General features: G+C 54.8%; 1 protein-coding gene across 7 annotated transcripts; it reads right to left on the minus strand.

Moving 5' to 3' along the window:
* Positions 1 to 169: 169 nt before the first annotated feature.
* SLC35E2B (solute carrier family 35 member E2B) lies at positions 170 to 21,915 on the minus strand. 7 transcript variants are annotated; one of them, XM_081817301.1, is made up of 10 exons: positions 21,781 to 21,915; positions 18,607 to 18,722; positions 9,776 to 10,207; positions 9,421 to 9,556; positions 8,881 to 9,008; positions 6,522 to 6,642; positions 4,824 to 4,877; positions 4,059 to 4,128; positions 1,377 to 1,522; positions 170 to 763 (listed from the first exon to the last, which is right to left on the minus strand). In XM_081817301.1, exons 3-10 carry the CDS (start codon positions 10,095 to 10,097, stop codon positions 754 to 756), a joined length of 987 nt encoding a protein of 328 aa, XP_081673427.1. In that variant the 5' UTR covers positions 10,098 to 10,207; positions 18,607 to 18,722; positions 21,781 to 21,915; the 3' UTR covers positions 170 to 753. The 7 variants fall into 7 exon arrangements, with proteins under 7 accessions (XP_081673427.1, XP_081673429.1, XP_081673424.1 ...); XM_081817303.1 differs by lacking the exon at positions 21,781 to 21,915 and adding an exon at positions 20,766 to 21,140; XM_081817298.1 differs by lacking the exon at positions 21,781 to 21,915 and adding an exon at positions 20,532 to 20,738.
* Positions 21,916 to 22,217: the final 302 nt, after the last annotated feature.

Raw genomic sequence — 22,217 nt, forward strand, 5'->3', positions numbered from 1 at the left:
GACTGCCTTCAGCTCAGGTCATGGTCCCGGCGTCCTGGGATCGAGTCCCACATCGGGCTCCCGGCTCGGCGGGGAGCCTGCTTCTCCCTCTGACCCTCTCCCCTCTCATGCTGTTTCTCTCTCTCTCTCTCTCAAATAAATAAATAAATAAAATCTTTAAAAAAAAAAAAAAAAGAAATAATTCCTGGCCCCAAACGGATACCAGAATGTGTGACAGAGACAGTGACCACCACACCTTCAAATCTGAAGATCATGACAGTTGCTGACATTCCTGCAGACCTTTCCCATTAGGGACCCAGAAGTGGGAGGGCCGCACAGGTCACAGGTCAGGGCACATGACTGGCACCGCACACGGCTGCTGTGCTGACCTGGGCCCCACGGCGTGGGCAGGGAGGAGCACGAGCCGCCCAGAGAGGTGCCGGGGAGACAGAGGCTGGCGCGGCTCGGCGAGGCCTCGGGGCGCTGCGGTTCTAGCAAGTGCAGTGGGGACTTCGCAGCTGAGGGCCATTCCCCTGCTCTGCCACCAGCTCAGAGGTTGAAAAAACAGGCCACTGACTTACATGACAGGACGTGGCCAAAGCTGCGGACGTGGATTTCTAGGCTGCTGGCAACAGGAGCTCATGCTTTTCTGCTTGTTACTGAAAACTCTCCAGTCTTGAATGGCGCTTCCATTAAACTCTTCCAGTTACAGAAGGAAGAGAAGGCAGCGAGGCCTCTGTTTCCACAGCGGTGCCTCTGATACGGGAGCTATGGCTACGTGTGGCTCTTCGAATTAAAATCGCTTAAAATTAGATAAAATTAAAAATTCCCTTCCTTGGGGGCGCCTGGGTGGCTCAGTCATTAAGCGTCTGCCTTCGGCTCAGGTCATGGTCTCAGGGTGCTGGGATCGAGCCCCGCATCGGGCTCCCTGCTCGGCGGGAAGCCTGCTTCGCCCTCTCCCACTCCCCCTGCTTGTGCTCACACACTCTCTCTCTCAAATAAATAAGTAAATAAATAAAACCATAAAAGAAAAGAATTCTGTTCCTAACTGCATTCACCACCTCAGGTGCCCATGGCCCCCCCACTGGACAGCCCAGAACATTCGAGCATCACAGGCAGTGCCCCTGACATGCTGTCCCAGACAGAAAAACACTCCCAACTGCTCCAGTTTCCATGCTAATGTGTAGGTGGGGTCTCCCTAGAGATGGACGTCCTGTGCTTTGCCATATTTTACACGGCACCGAACAGCACGGCCCGGCGGTCACACCATGTGGCCATGGCCCTCACTTCACATCTGACAACCACAAAGACCGTTCATAACAATACCGGCTTAAAGTCCGCTCCTCTGCAAATGACCTGGACGCACACTTTGTCTCTCGGAAAGCTACTGTGCTTACCTGAACGTCACAGGGGAAATTTTGCCCATGAGGGCATAGGCCGTGATGCTCTGCAGGTGGAACAGAACGCCATCCATCAGCAGCAGCAACACGACATCCTGGCTATAACTGAAGCTCTTCCCACTTCTGCCGATCACCGGCAAGTCCTGTGGGTCAGAACAGGAACAACGCTCTGCTGCTGCCCAGCTTCCTTCCGCGGCTCACCCTCAGAGAAGCGTGGGGTCACGTACCCAGTCATCCGGGTCCACAAACTGATGCTGAGCGGTGCTCTGAAAACAGCCTTCTGGGGACAACCACTCGGCACCCACCAACATTCTGAACGTGCATATACACATGGCCAATAAGGCCACAAGAAGGCGCTCAGTATCACTGACCATCCGGGAAATACAAACCAACAGCCCAACGGGAGACCGCCTGACACCCATGAGGACGGTGACCATCAAACACAGAAAACGGGAAGGTCAGGTGCAGGCAAGGATGTGGGGCCCTCGAGCACTGTTGGCGGGAAAGTAAAATGGTGCAGCCGCTGCGGAAAGTCTGGTGGGTCCTCAACAAGTTCAAGAGACAATTACTGCAGGAATAGCAACCCCACTTCTGGGTACATGCCCCAAAGAACCGGGAGCAGTGTCTTGAATCATTATGTGCACGCCCAGGTTCACAGCAGGACTGTCCGCCAGAGCAAAAACGTGGAAGCTACCCAGGTGTCCATCGGTGGGTGGATGGACGGACAACGTGCTCCAGCAACACAGGGACTATGACTCAGCCTTAGAAAGGAGAAGTGCTGACACCTGCTACAGCAGGAGGGACCTTGAGGACACCACGCTCAGTGACATAAGCCAATCCCCAAAGGACAAATCCCCTAGGATTCCACTGACATGAGGGACCTAGAGTCGACAGATCCATACGGACAGAAAGTCCAGTGTAAGTGCCAGGGGCTAAGGGAGGGGTGAAGTAGCTCAGAACTCAAATATGCCGCTTTGGCATCAGGATTATTTTGGGCGGAAGACCCTTAAAAAAGAGCAGGAACAAGAAGGGCCTGGACCTCCCTCTTCCTTCCTGAGAAGCAGGAGACAAGGGCCCCACATGGAGGTCGCCCACGCAGCAGGAGGAACGAGACATGCTCGTCACCAGAGACCGAGAGTCAGGCGGACTCACCCGCCTCCACCCCACACACAGCCCACTCTCCCACAGTCACCTCTCCCCGCTCAGCCTGGCACATGCGCACACAGGTTGCACCCCTCCTTTGGTTTCCTCATGAGGCTCCCGTGTCACATAAAGCTCATGTTAAATCAGTCTGTGGGCTCGTCCCCTGTTAATCGCCCAGCCAGAGACCCTAGCAGGGAGAGGTAAAGTCTCGCTCCCCCTACGGGGTAAGTGGGGAGTTCCTGTTTCATGGGCACAGAGCGTCAGTCCGAGATAATGGAAGTCGGCGCATGGCCGGTGACAGTGGCTGACGACAATGTTAACGTATCTGACGTACGCTTTAAAATGGGTAGAACGGGGGCGCCTGGGTGGCTCAGTCATTAGGCGTCTGCCTTCGGCTCAGGTCATGATCCCAGGGTCCTGGGATCAGGCCCCACATCAGGCTCCCTGCTCAGCGGGAAGCCTGCTTCTCCCTCTCCCACTCCCCCTGCTTGTGTTCCCTCTCTCGCTGTGTCTCTCTCTGTCAAATAAATAAATAAATAAATAAATAAATAAATAAATAAATAAATCTTTAAAAAAAATAAAATGGGTAGAATGGTCAATTTTATGTTTATGTACATTTTATCACAATAAAAATATTTTTAGATATGCACAGTCTTTCAATCAACCGTTTCAATTCCAAGAATGTATCCTAGAGAAACACCCTCGTCTGCTAAAGACACGACACGTGAAACTCTCTGTTCGGTGTGAAATGTGCCAGGCAGTCAGGCGTCTGTCAAAGGGGCCGGGTCAGGGCACAGTCACACCCGGAGCACAAGCAGAGGACAGAACAGCCCAGTTCCATTTGTGTTTAAAAAAAAAAGGTCTGGGCGCCTGGGTGGCTCAGCCGTTAAGCGACTGCCTTCGGCTCAGGTCACGATCCCGGAGTCCCGGGATCGAGTCCCGCATCGGGCTCCCTGCTTGGCGGGGAGTCTGCCTCTCTCTCTGACCCTCCCCCCTCTCATGTGCTCTCTCTCTCTCTCTCAAATAAATAAATAAAATCTTAAAAAAATAAATAAAAATAAAAATAAATTAAAAAAAAGGTCTGCACAGACACGAACACATGCTTTTAAGAGACTGGTGGAATCATGCCACATACATGTGTGTCTGAGTACGAGTCTAGCCGTGCAGACAGGTCTGGAAAGGGGCTTTGGAGGAGTGGGTCAGGGGCATCAGGGGACAGACCTGCTCTCTGGTGTATATACTCCTGCCCTGTTGCTTGCTCCAAGAGGGCACGTCACTTTAAAATACTAATAAAATAAGCAAGCCTAAAGACCCCCCCCAAACTTCAGGGCACTCCACAGCTACAGACTGGCCTCGACGGGCACAGAGCCCCGTCCCAGGTTTGGCTTCCGGCCTTCTCCCCCTTCTCGTCACGCGCTGGCTGCTGCCGTTGTGAGCGCGGCAAGGAGCCACCCCATGGCCTGGAAGTTACATCGACCCACTCGCCCGTCACCGGAGAAACGCCAGCACAGACACCCAGCGGCGTCCTGAACTCACCATGAAGATCCAGGCGGGGACCAGCATGGTCACGGCCGCAGCGCTGGTGTAGAACTGCAGCTCTGCAGCCCTGCGGGGGCAACACACGCGCCTGACGCTCCCTGTGCGCGGCCGAGGCCGGCTTTCAAGCGGGCGGCTCCAGCGAGCGCGCCCCGAGCGCCGGCGCACGAGTCTGTTTTGTGCGGCACGACGGGGAGGGTCCGAGTGGCCGGCCAACCCGCAGCCATGAACCCGCCGGCCCTTCAGCCGCTTCAGTGAGGCAGCTGGAAACAGGTGGGGCTTTTCTTCCATGTTTCCACAAAGTATTTTTATTTACTTATTTTTTAAAGTTTATCTATTTTTTTAAGTAATCTCTACACCCACCATGGGGCTCAAACCCACACCCTGAGATCAAGGGTCGCCTGCTCTTCCGACTGGGCTGGCCAGGCGTCCCCTCCACAAAGTACTTCTAAAAGCCACATGTGGCGCCTGGGTGGCTCAGCCGTTCCCAGGGTCATGATCCCAGGGTCCTGGGATCGAGCCCCACATTGGGCTCCCTCCTCGGCAGAGAGCCTGTTTCTCCCTCTCCCTCTGTCTGCCGCTCTGCCTACTTGTGCTCCCTCTCTCTGTTAAATAAATAAATTAAAATCTTAAATAAATAAATAAATGCCATGTAAGCCAAAGTGGGAAAAGCGTGAGGTCTACAGGGGATTCTGAACCTTCGAATGGGCAAGAAGTCCTCTCGGGCCTACAAAATTGGGAGTTTCACGGGCTAACGATACTTACGAGAACCTGTATTTGTCCCCGCTGAGGAGTTTTTTTGAAAAAACATTCTGCAAACTAGAATAAAGAAAAGAAGAGGTTAGCTGTTGATACAAGGGGTCAGCATGGACCTCAAAGGAACCGAGCGTCTGCATCCTTCCGAAGCGGTGACGACGGCAGCCCTCGGGGATGGCCCCCGCACGGCAGGCCCCCGCACGGCAGGCCCACGCCGGGGGATTCCTGGGCATCGCTCCGCTATGAGGGGTCCCCATGACTGGCCCCTTTTACAGAAAGGTAAACTGAGGCACTCAGAGATTGAGCAATGTGCCTGAGGTTACCTAGCTCTTAGGGGTCACAGGATCCCAATGTCCCTGCTCTAAGTGCTGCACAAAACCCTGCCCTGAACCAAGAGTTCCCATAAGTCAGTAACTGCCACAGGCTGGGCACCTGCAGGCTGAACGTGTGGGGGCGGGTGAACAACACAGTCTAAGCTCACAAAGACTCCAGTGGAAAAATAATGGACAAAACTCCCAAACGGAACAGACAAACCACAGGGGAAACACACATGTGGCCAACAAGAAAATGAAACGGCGTCCAGCTTCCCCAGGAACCAAAGGGCTTGCCACTTCCACTAGGGACTCTGCCCTCTGGGCTCCGGAAGCAGTGGCTTGTTTCATTTTGTTCTGATGCAAAAACTTAGTTGAGGGCGAGGTAAGACCAAAGGTTCCGCTATAGAACTATAAACCAGACACTCTCAGGCTCTATGTCTCTGGTGGGAATTTACCCTGATGACGTCAGAAACTCAATGGAGATGCTCCCTGCACATCTAGACAAAGAGTCATTAATTCGCAGGCATCTGCGAGCCGCACAAGGAGGCAGTCACAAGGCCCAGGCTTCTGAGAGCCCCTGGTGTCGGCACGCGACGCTCACGGGACCACAGAGGGAGCAGAGCCAGACCCAGACCGAATGCATGATGAGGCCATATTAGATTTCTAGGAGCTACAAACATAAGAGGGAAAAAGCCGGAAAGAAATACATCTAAACGTCAGAAATGAAATTACAGATGACTTTTAAATGTTTACTTGGCCCTAGTATCGAAAACCTCAGGGTGAACCTGTCCGACTTTAACAGTAAAGGCAATGATAAACTCCCGTGTGGCTTTCTCCTCTCTTTTCCAGAGGCAATCAGTACTTCTCACAGAGCAGGGCCAGCCGGGGCCTAGTGTGGACTCAACACCACAGCCCAGATGCAGGGCGGCTGCGCTAATCCAAGGGCAGCCCGCAACACAACATCCGTCCCCTTCCTGCTGCAGGACAAGGAACCTCCCTTTCCCACGTGCATATCACCTGACTCGGGCTGCCCCCTCCCCGGTGCCGGCGCTGGGCACAGACCAGAAACCGCCCCTTTGTTCCAGGTGCAGGACGGCCTCTTCCCCTTTGCTTAGCTGAATGTAGATGCATGAACCCACAAGGGCACTCTGGCATGTTAGCTAGCCACGTCCCTACGATGAGTGTTCTTCATACCAAGACCACGTGTTGCCAAACTCTGGCTTGGTTTTTGAGAAACGGTTACCTTATTGAGATACAAGGTGTTTGGTATTTCGGAAAAGGCAGCATCAGATGTGTCCAGCTTTGAATTATGGGATGTAATTCTGAGCTAATCTGGACTTAAACATCCATCATCCTGATCACACCATGTGTCCCCACGCTCTTCCTGACTCACCAGTCCATGATGTTGGTGGACAACGCGGCCGAAAACCCCAGGACGTTGAAGCTTATCTCTGTGGCCGTGCACAGTGCCAGGCCTCCCATGACGGGGATGAGGGAGAGGTTGACCAGCAACCCTGGAAAGGGCAAAAGATACAGAAGAGATGCCGCGGTCAGCCTGCCCACTGCAAAATCTCTTCTGGGCGCCAAGGCCATCTTCATACCCCTCACGAAAGCTGCTAATTCCACTTTCGCTTTAAAAATGAGCAGCTACCGGTTCTTTACACTGGAGGGAAACACAACACATCCACGTCCACGCCTGCACCCAGCCCGCCACCCTCTTCCAGGCCAGGAGCCTTACGAGGCTTTTCTCCATGAGGTGCGTCTGCCGGGCCCACGGGCAGGATGCACAAGGTTGGGGCCCTGAGCCCCAAGTCCCGCCCTGCCAGGCACCACAGTAGCACAAACTCTCGCTTGAGAATGAGGAGGGTGGGCGAACGGTCTCCAGACCAGTCTGTCCGAAAGGGGGGGCCAGAGGTGGGGGCAGTTTGACGCCCTGGCTCAACGAGTCTCCTGCCACAACCTGCCAGTGATGTGGAGGTCACTTCTCTTTGCTTCATTCTGAAATCCAAGGAACAAACTTGACACAGAGTTTAAGGTGAGCGAACGGAAAAGCACATTCACTTTGGAAACAGGACATTGGGCCTCATGTTGCTTCAGTTTCAGATCCTATTTAGTTTACTTTGAAATTCAAAGTATGAGGGAAGAAGTCTTCCGTGGGAGAGGCCCACGCTGACTGTTGCAGACCATGGCCACCTCCCGGCACAGGACCGTGCTGGCCAGACTCCAGTCACTAGGGAGCCCCCAGCACACCGAGGAGCAGCCCCCAGGCCCATGCGGTTGCCAGGCTGAGAGCTGGAGGAAGGGAACCTGGCGTGTTGGGCCTCCGCCTGCCAGCACCCTTAGTTTTCTCGCATGTGGTCCTGGCCTCCAGTCCTCCTAGAAATGTCTGCTGCATGACAGACTGTACATGTGAAAACCCAGAGAACGCAAGGCCGCAAGTGCCGTCTCACCCTTAGGAAGGACTTGCTTTTGCTGTTGGGAGGCATCCACGGGCGTGGGCATGCTTGGGGTCCCGGGGGAGAGCCCAGGGCTTTGCTGGGGTGTCCCCCTGGCAGGCCACACTTGCCCTCAGCCCTGCAGCCCCACGAGGCTGCTCTGCCCCAAGTCCCAGCCACTGCTCGAGAATCAGCAGATGCCCCTGTGGGGAGGGAGCCACACATCGGGGTCCCTGCAGCGGGTGACCCTCAGCTCTGGAATCCCGGCCCCTCGGTCATTCTCCCCGAGAGATCCTTTTTGCTAAGTTTTATCGAGATGTTCTCACTGTTCTCAACAAGAGAGCTGGTCTAACCCCAAGCTTAGCCACCACAGCTGGAAGCCAAACCATGCTGTTTCCAAGTCACTGAAATAAACTTAGTGTGGATGAGGCCCCCCCCCCTTGATATGCAATCAGCTTCGTTTGTTTCCTGTTGCTTGTGATTTCTAGGGATTGCTGTTTACACTCTGATTGGATCGTCTTACCACCACCTCAAACACGTGTGTGGTTCCGAGGCACATCTGGGAGGGGTCCAGCTGCGAATCGGCGCTCTCCTCCCTCCACCACTCGCCTCAAGTTCCTGTCATTTTCTTAGTTGAAGCAAATGTGTATCTGTATCTAAACACCTATCGGTACTGCTCTTAGATGAGAGATTACGCAGTATGTGCATTATTCCGCACTCTGGTCGTTTTCACGGAACAATGTTGGATGGGCTCCGTTTGAAAAGGCTGGTGGGAAAAACAGGAACATGTGTGTAACGTGGAGTTGGGAACAGTCTGCTGTCATTGAAGGTTGGCGATTTGTAAATAAATCAGCTTTCTGGGCCTTATGGAGGACGGAAACGTGCAGCTGAGAAGCAGTGAAGAGCAGGCTGTCAGACGAGCTCGGGAAGGACGCAGGAGGTGGCCGACCTGGGCAAGACCGCTGGGCGCACCAGCACATGACCACCACCAGGCAGCCCCTCGTGTGACACGGAAGGAGGGGACCAGTGACTTCTCCTTCACTTGCTTTTTACTTCCTTCCCCTGCTCCCGTGTCCCCACCAACCACGAGGCCTGCACATGTCCAAACAGCCCTGCGCTCAGCTGAGGCGAAGAAACACTTGCTGAAGTGAGTGCGTGAGGCACTGTGACTGCTCGGAGAATGTTCTAGGACGGAAGTGAAAATGTCCACCTCCGAGAGGTGAGCCCCAGCACACAGCGCTGCTGGGAGAGCCCCCACCCCGGGGGAGGGGGAACAGGTGGGCGGGGAGGGGGCACTGGGGCCAGAGGACCCCTCACCTGTGTACTCCCCCAGGATCATCCGGGACATGATCACAGTGAAAATGGGAGCAGAGCTCTTCACTGTCTCAGCAAACGAAACCGCCACATTTTTCAGGCTGACCAGACCCAAAACCACTGTTGCAAACCTAAAAATAAGCCAAAAGTGTCATTGGGATGGAGAAGTCCACTTGCAGCTGCCCTCCTCCTCCCGCTCCCCACCCTGCTGGCCTCCCCCATGAAGACTGAGGTCTGGCCCTGCAGGGAGGGGCCCCGCAACCCCAAACACAGGGTGCTGCTCCGTGTGTGCAGACCGGTGAGCCCAGGGAGAGGAGGGGCGTCCCTCTCAAACCACTCTTAGATTCATGGCAGTTCCAGAAAGACTCTGAACAAAACCAATACATTTGTTGTCCTAAATTCTAGACAGCCCTCGGATTACATAAAGTTTGCACTGAAAACACCTGTGATCCCATAATTACAGGGTCAGTCAGCTGGCCTCCCACTCCTAGTGATGGCCAAGACATTTTATGCAACACTCAGCCAAAACGTCAGACCCCTTACCTCATTAGACCCACAAACAGCATGATCATGAGGAAATTGGGTGGATAAGAAAGCCGGGTTTTGTGCTGATATAAACAGCAAGGAACCAGTATTTTTACACATCCAATGAACGTAGTTGACAGCATCTGTACAGCACCTGAAGGAGGGAGAGGAGGGACTTGCCTCCGTTCCTACTGCGCAGGCAGACAGGACGTTTGCTGTTCTGCATCCCAGACACGCTCACAGCCCGAACCCTCGGTGCCCTCCTTCCCCGGGGCCGTGGGCACTTCCGTGTGCCTCTCACACGGACCCAGCGTTGATCTGCAGATGCGAGGGGCCTGGCCCTCACCCCCAGAAGGCCGGGCACCTGCGTTACCTAGCATGCTGGGCTCCCCTTCCAGCAAGGACAGGATGTACTTGTTGAGGAAGAGGGTACAGAAGCTGAAGAAGAACCACAGTGTGAGGTAGAGCAGAGCCCGGGAGCTCCACACGCCCAGGTCGGACTCGATGACGGTGGTCTCTGTGATGGTTATGGTGAGCACGTTCTCCTCGGGGGTTCCCTCGCTCCTGGTGAAAACAACCTTCTCGCTGCGGGGGCCGAAGAGAGAGCCCCAGGCAAGGAGCGGCTTCCCCTTGGGCTTGTCCTCGGGGCCGGGGGCCAGCTCTGCCAGTGCCAGGGATTTTGCTGAAGCCGACATGCTTGTCCCCTCAAGACTGCAGGCAGCATGGGTCAGGCTGACTCCCAGGTGAAGGTCTGCAGGGAGCAGAGAGCGCCATCCACGACTCGCCTCTCCCTGGCGAGTGCAGGCTGAAATGTTAAGAAAAAAAAACTGCATTATTGATGGTGAACATTTTAATGTCCTTAGAAGTTTTAACCACCAAGTTGAGGTAAGTGTGAAAATGCAAACATGGAATTCTGGCCTTATCTTCACATCCATGTGCAAGGACAGGACATCTTGTGTGCAAGGAAAGGGCGTCTGCGTGCAAGGACAGGACGTCTGCGTGCAAGGACAGGACGTCTATGTGCTAGGACAGGGCATCTGTGTGCTAGGACAGGACATCTGCGTGCAAGGACAGGAGCCCCTACAGACCCCATCTCCCCTCCCCAGCATACTGAAAACCAAAGGCTCCAACAGCTGTCCTTCCCCACGTGCCCACTGTCTGCACAGAGACCCCCAGAGGCCCCCGTCCAGGCTGCTGTTCCCCCTGAAGCCATGCCAGGGGCTCTGCACCTTCCTGCCCGATCTGGGACCTGCTGAAGTCCCCGAGGAGAGGCCGTGGCCCTGGCCTGCCCAGTGGGTCTTGGTGCTGTTATCTGCACACATGCACCTGACCGTTGATATTTTATCCCGCTTTCCCAGCAGTTCTTCGCAGGAGCACCGATCTGCCAGAGACGCTGGGTTTTTCATCTGTCCACTGGATTTTAAATTACAATCACTCTATTTTTCATTTGTGGATGTTCTATTTGGTTCCACCTGAAATTGGTCTGTTTTTCTCACAGCATATTGTTCTTGTTTTTAACTTAAAAAAATTTTTAAAGTAATCTCAACAGCCAACGTGGGGCTCGAACTCATGACCCCAGGATCAGGAGTTGCACTCTCCCCTGACTGAGCCAGCCAGGCACCCCCAGTGTCTTGTTCTTTCCTCCCTTCCTACGTCTTCTTACGTTCTCCTTACGTTCTCCGACCGTTCCTTACCTGAGACCTCAGCAGCGCCACCCTGATTTTCTGTGTATTAGCGGGCTCTGGCCTTGGGGTTGTATGTGGTGTACATTAGTCACCTCCAGCAGATCCTGCTGTGCAGGGGGCCCCGTGCGCCCTGGGCCCTGGGGGTTTCTTCCAGAGTGAGGGTTTGGGGTCTGCCTCTGTCACATGCTCCAGGGTGTCACTGGCCTAGGATCAATTTTGTGCTACTTTTTAGACAAACCCTCAGCATATGGAACCCACACCTGCTGTTGTCAGACCTGTGGTCACGGCTTCTCAAGTGAGCCTCCGTCCTCTCTCCTAGGATCACAGGCTTAGTCAGACCTGGCTTCTGTGGCAGTCAGGCAAGTTCTCCAAGTTCCTGCTTTAAGCCGAGTCCCAGGGACAACTGCCTGCCCCATCTCAGGAGGGCCAGGGTCCCACCTCCTTCCCCAGTGACATCAGACCCGAGTCCCCAGCCAGCCTCAGACGGGCTGAGCACTCAGATTTCCTGTTCCCTCAGTTTCTGACACCTGGGGGTTTCCTCTTGTCAGCTACACATCTAGAAGGACGTCCATCATACTTCATCCCTAACTCCTGGGGCTTGCAGCAGGAGGCATCCAGGGGCTAAACTGGCTGCACCACCAGCTGGGGCTTAGCAGCTCCTCTCCTGTACCCTGGCACCCCCAGAAGGGCCTCCCATAGGAGCATAGGCTGCCCACCCCACTCCCCCCAGGCATGGGTGGCAACAAGACTCGGCCGTCCTCCCCCACCTTGCCTTGGCCCGCAGTGTTCCTCCCTCTGTCCGCCATGAGCTCAGCGTCACAGGCCCCAGCGAGCACCCACGTCTTGAGCAGGCTGCCCACATGCATCCCAACCGTGGATGTACCAGAGCGGCCTCCCCAAAATGCACTGCAGATCACAATGGGGTGTGCCTGGCCCTTCCATGGGCTCCCACTGCCCCCACATGAGGATAAGCTCTTCAATGTTCAGGGCTCTGCTAAAATGCCCCTGCTCAGCCTCCTCTTCCCCAGCCCAGTCCCACTGTTCTGTTCAGGGTGATGAGGTGCTTGTGCAGCTAGGACTGGCCAGGCCAGAGAGGACGTGGAGAGTCTGTGTTCCACACCCCCGACCTATGGCACGGGGTCCCTAACAGCAGAGAGAGCATCCCCACCCCAAGGGTCCCCAGGCCCCAGATCCTGGCTCCTTGCCTCTCCCTGCCTCTGTGGGCTCTGCCTCCTCAGGAAAGCCTCCCCGTTAGGGCCAAATCCTAAGTTCAAGGCCCCCAGCACCACCAGGTCCTGCTTCTCAGAGACCCCGTCAGTGTTGGTCACAGGTGCCTGGAAGCCACTGCTGAGATTCCAAAGCTGAACTGTTTGCAGGGCAAGGGGCTGACACTCCGGAAGTACCCACAGGACCGACAAATACAGCGAAGAACATGCTGGTGGGTAACTGACCCCTCGCAGGCCAAGCACCCCTTCCGCTGGGCTTCCATCTGAGAAACTCACAACCTTCTAGGCCACCCTCACTCTCCTTGTCCTTAAAGTCTATGTCATGATCCACCCCCACCGAGAAGCCCCAGGACCAGGCGCTTCGAGGGCCAGATGCTCCCTGCTCCCCATCTGCTTCTGGTCAGAGATTCAAGAAACCAGAAACCACCATTCGATGGCACATATATTCCCTTTGTATAAAGACCTTTAACAAGAAGTTGGTTTTCAATAAACGAGGGCCCATGCACATGGCTCCACACAGCTATGGTCCCGCTCTCACGCCTGAACCCCAATGAACACACCACCTCTGCTAACAAACACACACTGTGCCACTAGGAATGTCCTGTGAGCGTCTTTTCATGTGTTTCTGTCGGATCTGCGCTCGGAAGTGACTGCTTGGCCAGGGGCGTCCACGCACACTGCCGACCTGCACTTGACCACTCGCCCTCGAGCTCTGTGTCCCCATGTCCGGCTGCTCTGCTCCTACAGGGTCACATGGGGAAGCACCCCGGCCTGAGCAGAGGTCCTCGATGCTAGTTGCACGTTCACACGCCCAGAGCTCAAACAAGCCGACAGAAAGGGGCCCAGCTCTGCACAGACCAGTGGGCTCAGAGAATTGTGGGTGCAACCCAAGCACCAGAATTTTTAGCTCCTTGGCTGATTCTCACGTGTGGCCAAGCAGAGAGCTACCGTGGGGGGGAGGGGAGCACTCCCTCCGAGGAGCCCACGGTTCTGTCACTGACGGTCCCAGGCTGAAAACACCCAGTAGCACACACAGACCTAATCGGTGTCTCTGCAAGTGACAAGAAACAGTAAGAGACCCACAGGGCGTGCGGCTGAGGCTGGCTGCAGCGACAGGTGGTCCCGGGCGGACCCGTGTGTGATGCTCATAAAAATCTCCAGAAGATGGGGGGTTAACGTAGCATTTTTTAAAAAAGACATTCATTTATTTGAGAGAGAGAGAGCGCAAGCACAAGGTGGGGGAGTGGCAGCGGGAGAGGGAGAAGCAGACTCCCTGCAGAGCTCAGAGCCCAACGCAGGACTCGATCCCGGGACCTCGAGGTTATGACCTGAGCTGAAATCAAGAGTTGGACGCTTAACTGACTGAGCCACCCAGGCACCCCTAGCATTTCTGTTAGTAGCAAAACACAACTTAGGGGCGCCTGGGTGGCTCAGTCGTTAAGGGTCTGCCTTCGGCTCAGGTCATGGTCCCAGGGTCCTGGGATCGAGCCCCACATCGGGCTCCCTGCTCTGTGGGAAGCCTGCTTCTCCCTCTTCCACTCCCCCTGCTTGTGCTCTCTCTCTCTGTCAAATAAATAAATAAAATCTTAAAAAAAAACAACAAAACACAACCTAAATGTCTATTGAAGGACGAACAGATCATAGCACATCATGGGGCCAAGGCCTACAGCAGTCAGATGCAGGGCCGCTGCCCAAGAGTCAATGGGGAAATGTTAAAACTGCTGGAGGTCTGAAATGACAAGACCAGGAAGTGGAAGGAAATATACAACATGGTTCCCCACAAGGCTGTTAAACGTGCCAAAACACCCAATATTGTTTCGAAACAAAAATATAAAAAGTTCTGAAAAAGGTGGGGAGCAGGGAACTCAGGCCAGAGTTCAAGGGGTGGAGGACTCGGTAGGGACGGGGCCCAGGGGAAAAACAAAAGGCGTTGCAAAGTGCATGCGTGTGTATAGGGAGGCATCGTGCTATTTTCTAAACTGTTGTATAAGCTCAGATTGACGTGTGGAGAAGCATCAAGGGCACCGGGAAGCAGTTCTCCCAGACCTCAGCTGACATTCCCAAGCCCCTGCATCTACTCAGACAATGCTTGTTTAGGCCAGAGCCCATTCGGTTAGAGCCAAATCTTCCTTCCTATGATGGATTCAGATTTCAAGCTGGCGGGAAGGAGGCCTGGCAGCACCTTCTAGCAGACCTAACTTGCCTGCCCTTCCCTAGCTCCCTGCAGCCTGCTGTCCAGTCATTTGGACCAGACTTCAGAGTGTGAGGGCCTCTCCTAGTAACCGGGGGTTGCCTCCCTCACCATCTGCCCCTCGGTGACCAGGAGCTTTCTCTTTCTGTGCCGGGGGTCTGCACTTTTCCTCCTTCCACCCACACGGAGGCAGCCACCAGGCTTCTGGGTGCAGGAGGTGCTGGGGACCCAGAGGCCCAGTCACGCCGACCAGCAGGCAACACACCAGTGCTCCCAACCCCATGCCCCCAACAGGGCCCGGAATCCCAGGGCAGATGCTCAGGCCACCAAGACACGCTCACCTGCTAGCACACACTCTTTTTGTGACCATCAACATCTCCACAGACAGCCCACCCAGCTCGGTGATGAATCAATGTGACAACCGGGCCCAGGGCCTCATGTCCAGCAGGGTGACTGAGGGGCCGGAGCCCTCCACATGCGCATGGTTCCCACACCAAGTCCAGATATGAAAATCAGGTCTGGAGCAGTCCAAGGCATAACAGACTGGCTCTGCCTCTGTCCTTCACGTCAAGACTCACTAATCACACTGGGATGCCCGGCTGCTTGCCTGCTTTTGTCTGGTGAGACAGAAACCCACGGAGGTCAGGGAGAGAAGCAAGAAAGCAAGAATGTCAACGGGCAGGGCGCCTGGCTGGCTCAGTCATTGGGCGTCTGCCTTCGGCTCAGGTCCTGATCCCAGGATCCTGGGATCGAGCCCTACATCGGGCTCCCTGCTCCGCGGGAAGCCTGCTTCTCCCTCTCCCACTCCCCCTGCTTGTGTTCCCTCTCTAGCTGTGTCTCTTTCTGTCAAATAAATAAATAAAATCTTTAAAAAAAAAAAGAATGTCCAGGGGCTTGGCCAGGAGAGTGACTGCACTCAAGACTCCTCCCGGGGTTCCAGGGGCCCAGGGTGGGGGGCTGAAACAGGCCTTGGCCTGCAGGGAATGCGGGGACTGAGGGTCACAGGCGGCCAGACAGCTGCACCCCCCTGGCAGGAGACCAGATGGCTCTTCTCTGGAGAATTCAACAGGCAAAGGACAGAGCTTGAGTATGGAAATCAGGACCCCAAGGAGAGGCTTGGACAGAGAATTAAGATGGGGGAAGACTAAGACGAGAAATTAGAGGAAAGGGCTGGAAGAAGTGCAGAGCAGGAGGCAGCAGGTCCCAGGAAGGGGGGTACCAGAGAGCTGAAGCACCCGGCCACAAGGAGATGCCACCAGACAAGGACCCTTGGAAGTCAAGAGTGGGACAGCAGAAGCAAAATCTCACCAGAGGCTCCCAGGAAGCTCCAACTCAGGACAGGACCCCCCAAAAAGTAGCCGGGGTGCTTGAGGCAGGTGGGCCATGAACCTGGGTCCGGCTCCCAGCCACACCCACAGCCGCCGGTGCCAGAAGCAATCGGCTCTGGAGAAAATCTTGCTTAATCCAGGCCAGAAGACCTTTGCATCTGAAGATCAATGGATGCGGGTCAAAGATCAAAGATTATCTGAGGAGGGAGGGGTGGCCGATGGGGGAGGACCGGCTGCCTGGCAGCTCCAGGGAGGGACAGACAGAGCCTAAGTGTGGCAGGTTGATAGGACAGTCATGCAGGTGAACAAGCCCAAGACGCCATCGGGGGTAAATGTCCAGAGATGAGTCACCTGATTGCTGAGCTGAAACAAGGATGTGACTGCATCCAAACCGCTTGCCTGCAGGTGCCAACTCATCACAAATGGGAGGCGTGACTTTACCGAGACACTGGCGGACATCACCCCAACCCAGCGACCAAAGTTGAAAACACTACAGACAGAGAGACGTCCTGTTTGCCCTGATCCCATGCACTAAGAAGAACATGGCACTGCTGTGGATTTCGTGCCACGGACACGTGACTGCAAATCTAGTCGAAAGAACATGTCAGACAAACCCAAAAGTACGCAGGTCACAAAAGTCAAGGACTGACGAAGACCACGGGGACACGGCCACTGAATGCAGTGTGGGGTTGAACCCAGACCGGCGGAGTGCACCATGGAAGACATCAGTGGAGGGAGCTGGGAGAAGGGCATACAGGTATAGTTATTTCCTCTGTCGGTCTACAAGTTCCTCAAAATGAAAAGTTTGAAAAATCTGAAATACAAAACAACTCAATCGATGGGTTACACAGAAATGACAGGGCTGATAAGTTACTGCATTCGAAAAAAACATCTGAGGAAATTATCTGGAATGCAGCAAAGAGATGTGAAATCAGAATATTAAAGAAACAGTAACCCAGGTATGGAGAAAATAATAATAAGGAAAGTTCCAGCAGAGAAAAACAGGGAAGAACTGCTATTTAAAGACAGAAAGCAGGAGCACCGGGCTGGCTTAGTTGGGGAACATGCAGCTCTTGGTCTTGGGGTCATGGGTTTGATCCCCACTCTGGGTGACTAAAAATAAATAAATTTAGAGAAGACTAAAAACAGATAAATAAATAAATAAAATCACACTGAGCAACAAGAGACGCGGGCGGATAAGCCCAAGATCAAGGAATCAAGGAGACTGTTTGGTGGTGGGGGAGGAGGGAACACAGAGAGGGAAACAGAGTGACAACAGTTCTCAAATGCACCTGTTGAGACAGTTATGACTTCTGGAACTATATTAATGTTCCACATGCTTAAAAAACAAAAATAACCAAATCAACACAATTTCTAAAGTGCGATACAAATGGGAAGAGGTGAACCAAACCACAAATCAAATAAATAACACAGTCACGCTGAAGAGAGGAGACAACCCATCCATGTACCTTCTGAACAGTTTGCAAAATATATGTGCTCAGATTAAAAACAAATAGAACCTCAACACTGAACTCTAGATAGTGGGCTTTTTTATTGACTCATGGGTCAGGATTGAGCAGTAAGTGACTCTTCTGTGGCCCCTGGGAGTGAGACCACGGTGTGCATCTGGAGACAGCACAGATGCAGAGGAGGAGGGTGGAGTGCACTGTGCTGTTGCGATGAGCGGAGGAATCAGGCATCAGCACTCGTGGACAGATGGAAGCACACACATCACACCTGCCCACAATACACTCATCTCTGTATCTGCTTCATAATCTGGCCACTGAGGGCCCGGCCGCAGTGAGCACCCTGTCCTGGTCTTTGTTTCTAAATCTCATTCTCCACTGAAATGAACCAGCCTCCTCAGAGAAATGGCTGATTTCAGGGCTGGGGCATTAGTTGGGCCAAAAGAAAGGAAGTGCTCAAACACTGAAAGGACAGGTTAAAGGACACAGAAGTACACGAGGGAACACCCTCTGGAGAAATCTAGGGGCACTGTGAGAGAGAAAGTGAATAATGATAGCACAGGATCAGAACTCACTGAACAAAATAAGTACCCAAACATCCACAGTGATAAATGGAGAAGAGAAGAAAGCTCTTGCTTACAGTAAAAAGTCAACGGACTGATGTCAAAGGGAGGGTAGAATTAGAAAATCACCATTTGGCCACCTTCCCCATGATCCCACAAACCACTGCATCCTAGAGACCTTCCCCTAGAGAAAGTCTTGCCCGTGTGCACCAGAAGACACATGTAAGAACGTCCACAGCAGAGGGCGCCTGGGTGGCTCAGTCGGTTAAGCGTCTGCCTTCGGCTCAGGTCATGATCCCAGGGTCCTGGGATCGAGCCCCGCATCGGGCTCCCTGCTCCGCAGGAAGCCTGCTTCTCCCTCTCCCACTCCCCCTGCTTGTGTTCCCTCTCTCAAATAAATAAATAAAATCTTTAAAAAAAAAAAAAAAAAGAACGTCCACAGCAGAAACCCAGCTGTCTGTCCCTGGGAGAACCAACACATCAGGCAGGAATGTTCACATGATGTAACATCGAGCAGTAAAAACAGGGAACATATAGCAATACACAAAAGGAGGTGAGTGACAACGAAGATCTTCTCAACATGGATGAAATAAAATCATGTTTATCATCCGTCGTGAGCCTGGAGTTTAAATTTGAACAGATCCCACTCCAGCCAGGATGCAGGGAAGACCCTGAGCGGCTGTGCTGGGCATGACACACGAAAGCCGCTGGTCAGTTGGTCCTGAGCTCAGAAGGTCCCACTCACCAAAGTCCTGGTGGAGTCACAGATGCCTTCCTGGACTCCAGCTCACGTGTCTCCACAGCCTGTTCTTTTGTAGACCACGTGACTCAAGGAGCTTTCAGAGGGAAGCAATTCTTGTCCTGCAAAAACTAAAAGTCAGTAACCTTAATCTGACAAGAATTGGCTTTAAGAGCCAACAGCAGTTTGGAAACAAGGTGGAGCACCGGCACCCCCAGGTCACTGGGGATAAAGGTCCGAATTATCTCCCTCTCAGATTATAGCACAAAGAACAAGAACTAAGCCGTAACCCTTTCTGACCAGCATGGAGTAGGTCAGGGAGCAGCTCTTGACTTCTCTCCTGCCCAGAGCTGTCCTCAGAATGTGCACCTGCAGGACTAAAAGGAAACCAGGTCTACTGAGATGTGGTAACACCTCAAGAAACAAACATGGGACATCTGGACTTGGTTTGAGCGCCCCACTACATAACATGTCCTAAAGAGGGGTCAGGACTCTGCTCAACTCTGCAGTGAGGGGCTCAGGGCCAGCCAGAAAGGTTCCCTGGGCTCCAAAATGGAGACGAAGCCACGGGTGCTGCTCCTGCCACCATGAAGAAAAGCTCAGCTGGAGGCTGACGAAAATAAAGATGTCGATGTTTCCCCAGCCAATTTTGCAAAGTCCTAAATTCCAAGGCTCACAGCCTGAGGTTAAGAATCCCTGTTCTAGAACAAACAACTCAAGATATTCTCAAACACTGGGTAAGGAACTCTAGATTGGTTCAAATTGTCAACAGGGCATTTTAGATGAGATGTACTGGAAGTCTACAAGTTTTACACAGCATAATTAAAAATTCCATCTCTGGATCTATCCTAAAGAAACAATTTAACAAAGTTCTTGCTGGACCTCTGTACATACCAGGACAGACCAGTAGCTTAGTTTTTAAGACTGAGAAACTGGACACTGTCTGAGTATCCAATAGGGAGTATGTGTGTAATAAAGGCTGGCCATTACCAAGGTGACACAATGTAGCCCGACAAGTTTTAACAAAAAAATATCTGTCATAGATTAAGTGAGAGCAGAGTTATAAGACCTCTGCACGATGTGCTCGGATTTAAAACGCACAAACGATCCCGAGGAGCCTATCTATGCCAGGTTAGGGCTGCCGGCAACTCTGGGAGGCAGAGTCTCACGTTCATTAAAATCTTGGTTTGTTTCTCTCCTGTTTCTAATTTGTTTACATTGAAAGAGGATTTCTTTCATCTAAAATCCTTTCTATTCCGGCTCTTAATGCCCCTTTCCATGCTGTTTAATACGCTTTCATTCTGCTTTAAAATGTTACTCGCAAGTTCAAATACTTTTGGTAAAGTACATCCCACTCCATTAAAAAAACCCAAACTTAAAAAAAAAAAAGCCAGGGGCGCCTGGGTGGCTCAGTTGGTTGAGCGACTGCCTTCAGCTCAGGTCATGATCCCAGAGTCCTGGGATCAGGCCCCACATCAGGCTCCCTGCTCCAGCGGGAAGCCTGCTTCTCCCTCTCCCACTCCCCCTGCTTGTGTTCCCTCTCTCGCTGTGTCTCTCTCTGTCAAAAAAATAAATAAAATCTTTAAAAAAAAAAAAAAAGCCACTGAACAAAGAATCCACCTCTAAATAGGCCCCCCCCCCCCTTTACGGCAGCGGTGGGCAATGCGTCAAAGGCTGAAGCAGGGTGACTGCAACGGCATTAGCTGGACGAGGCCCAGCAAACCCGGTAGAAGTCATCTGAGGACCGGAATGCAGGAAGCTCTGAGCCCCAACTCGCAAACTAACAGTCCGCTAAAACCAACACTCGGCAGGAGCTCACTCGCTACGCAATGGACCGCTTTCCAAAATCCTAGGCAGGAAAGCTATCAATTGCAATACATTCCCGGGCGACCGTGCCTTTAGGCCCCGGGGGCGGATGCAGCGTCCGTTACCTGGTTCCGCTCCAGGGTCGTGCCCGCCTCGGGGGCGCCTGGGTCCAGGGGCTCACAACGCAAGAAGCCCCGGAACCGAGAACACGGCCCGCGCCCCCAGCGCTGACCCCGCCCCCCGCCGGGCCCCGGCAGCCAGGAAGAGCGGACGCGAGTGCGCCCCACGCTGGCCGCGCCTTCGGACCAGCGAGGCGGGGGAGAAAAGTGGGAGGAGCAGGCGCGTGGAAGAGGGCGTACCCGGCGAGACGGAGAACACGGGCCAAGGCCACCGGGCGAAAGGCGCGGGGCCTCTCAGAAGAGGGCTCCGCCTGGGGATGCGGGCAGCACGGCGAGTGCAAAGGCCGTGGGGGTGGACCAGGGGGCTTCTCGTAGGAGGAGGGCCGGGAACAGGCCGGCCGGGCTTAGGTCCGGAGCGGGATAGGCGGCCACCGGAGGCGGCCTCTACCGTTTGTTTTATTCAGCGTTTCCGGGTAAACTGGCCACGCACCCTTAGACAAATGACCCAGACAGGTGGCATCAAGGATTCTCTCCCGATGTGAGCCGGGAAGCTAGAGGGCTGCGGGAGCCTTCCGGGGGCCCAAGCGCCTCCCCGCGCCTCGGGTTTGCGCGCCCGAGGCCCCGCTCTGCAGCGAGATTAGGGGGCCCGGCCCGGGGCTCGCCCGCGGCCCCTTCCCCCACGCCGCGGCCCCTCCACCCACCGCTCGCAGCAGGGCCGCGGGACGATAGCCAGCGCGGGGTCTCCGTGCGCATCCGGGAGGCGCGGAGGACTCCCGGGGCCTCCGCGTGCGAGCATCGCCGACTCGCGGGCCGCTCGCAGCCGCGGACAGGGCGCCCACCCAGGGGCTGGCTCCGCGCCGGCGGCAAGGGTCGCCTCAGGGCCCTCCCCACGAGCGGGACTCGGAGCTGGGCCGCACGACTTTGGGGAGGGCCGAGGGGGAGAGCAGGGCGGGTGGGGGGCGCGGCGCCTTCCCGACACCCGGCGACCCCGCCCCACGTCGGGGCCTTAAGGGCGCGCGGCATTTAAGGTGGGCTGCGGGCCGCGGGCCGGAGAGAGCGGCCTCCGGGGAAACAAACGGGGCCGACCGCTGCTGGCCGGGGCGCGTCCGGCACGCGGCCTGGGGGTCGGGCTCCGACTCCCCGAGGGCTCTGCGCGAGGCTGAGGTGTAGGAGAGGTCGCATCGCGTGCGCCGGGAAGCCCCGAGAAGACCCTTCCGTCCCTGGTGGACCGGAGGCCAGGCGAGCAGCGCCTCACCGTGGGGCGGCCATCGTCCCTCCGCCCCGCTCTACGCGACCGGCGGGCCGGGGGGCGGGCCGAGCCTCGGGCGGAGGTGCTCACAGCCGGCCGGAAGCGACGCGCCGGAAGTGACGTGCCGGGAGCCGACGGCGGCTCCTGCGGCGCCGCTACTCGGAGTCCTGCGGTCACGCCGGAAATGGGAGCGGGCCTGCTGCTTTGGCGACGGTGCCCCCGGGCCGTCCCACCGCGGCCCAGGTTGGGGGGTGTGTTCTGGGCGGGTGCCGCTAGTCTGAGGAGGCGCTGGCCTCTAATTCCCCTGGGGGCCGCCACGCAGGTTTTGATCTCGAGGGACAGCAAATGCAGTCCAACCAGGCCAACTTTAGAAGAGAAAGACGAGGGGCGCCTGGGTGGCTCAGTCGTTAAGCGTCTGCCTTCGGCTCAGGTCATGGTCCCGG

This window comes from Leptonychotes weddellii, chromosome 4 (genome assembly GCF_054177405.1).
Source record: "Leptonychotes weddellii isolate Sample4059 chromosome 4, ASM5417740v2, whole genome shotgun sequence".
Classification (NCBI taxonomy): Eukaryota; Metazoa; Chordata; class Mammalia; order Carnivora; family Phocidae; genus Leptonychotes; species Leptonychotes weddellii.

What these genes read in the sequence shown, in the direction of transcription:
- SLC35E2B (XM_081817301.1), bottom strand. Translation starts at nt 10,097, where the DNA reads ATGTCGGCTTCAGCAAAATCCCTGGCACTGGCAGAGCTGGCCCCCGGC. An exon ending in AGGGGAGCCCAGCATGCTAG is followed by an intron (nt 9,557 to 9,775) that starts GTAACGCAGGTG and finishes TCCCTCCTTCAG; the next exon opens with GTGCTGTACAGATGCTGTCA. An exon ending in GGGGACAAATACAGGTTCTC is followed by an intron (nt 4,129 to 4,823) that starts GTAAGTATCGTT and finishes TTGCCCCCGCAG; the next exon opens with GGCTGCAGAGCTGCAGTTCT.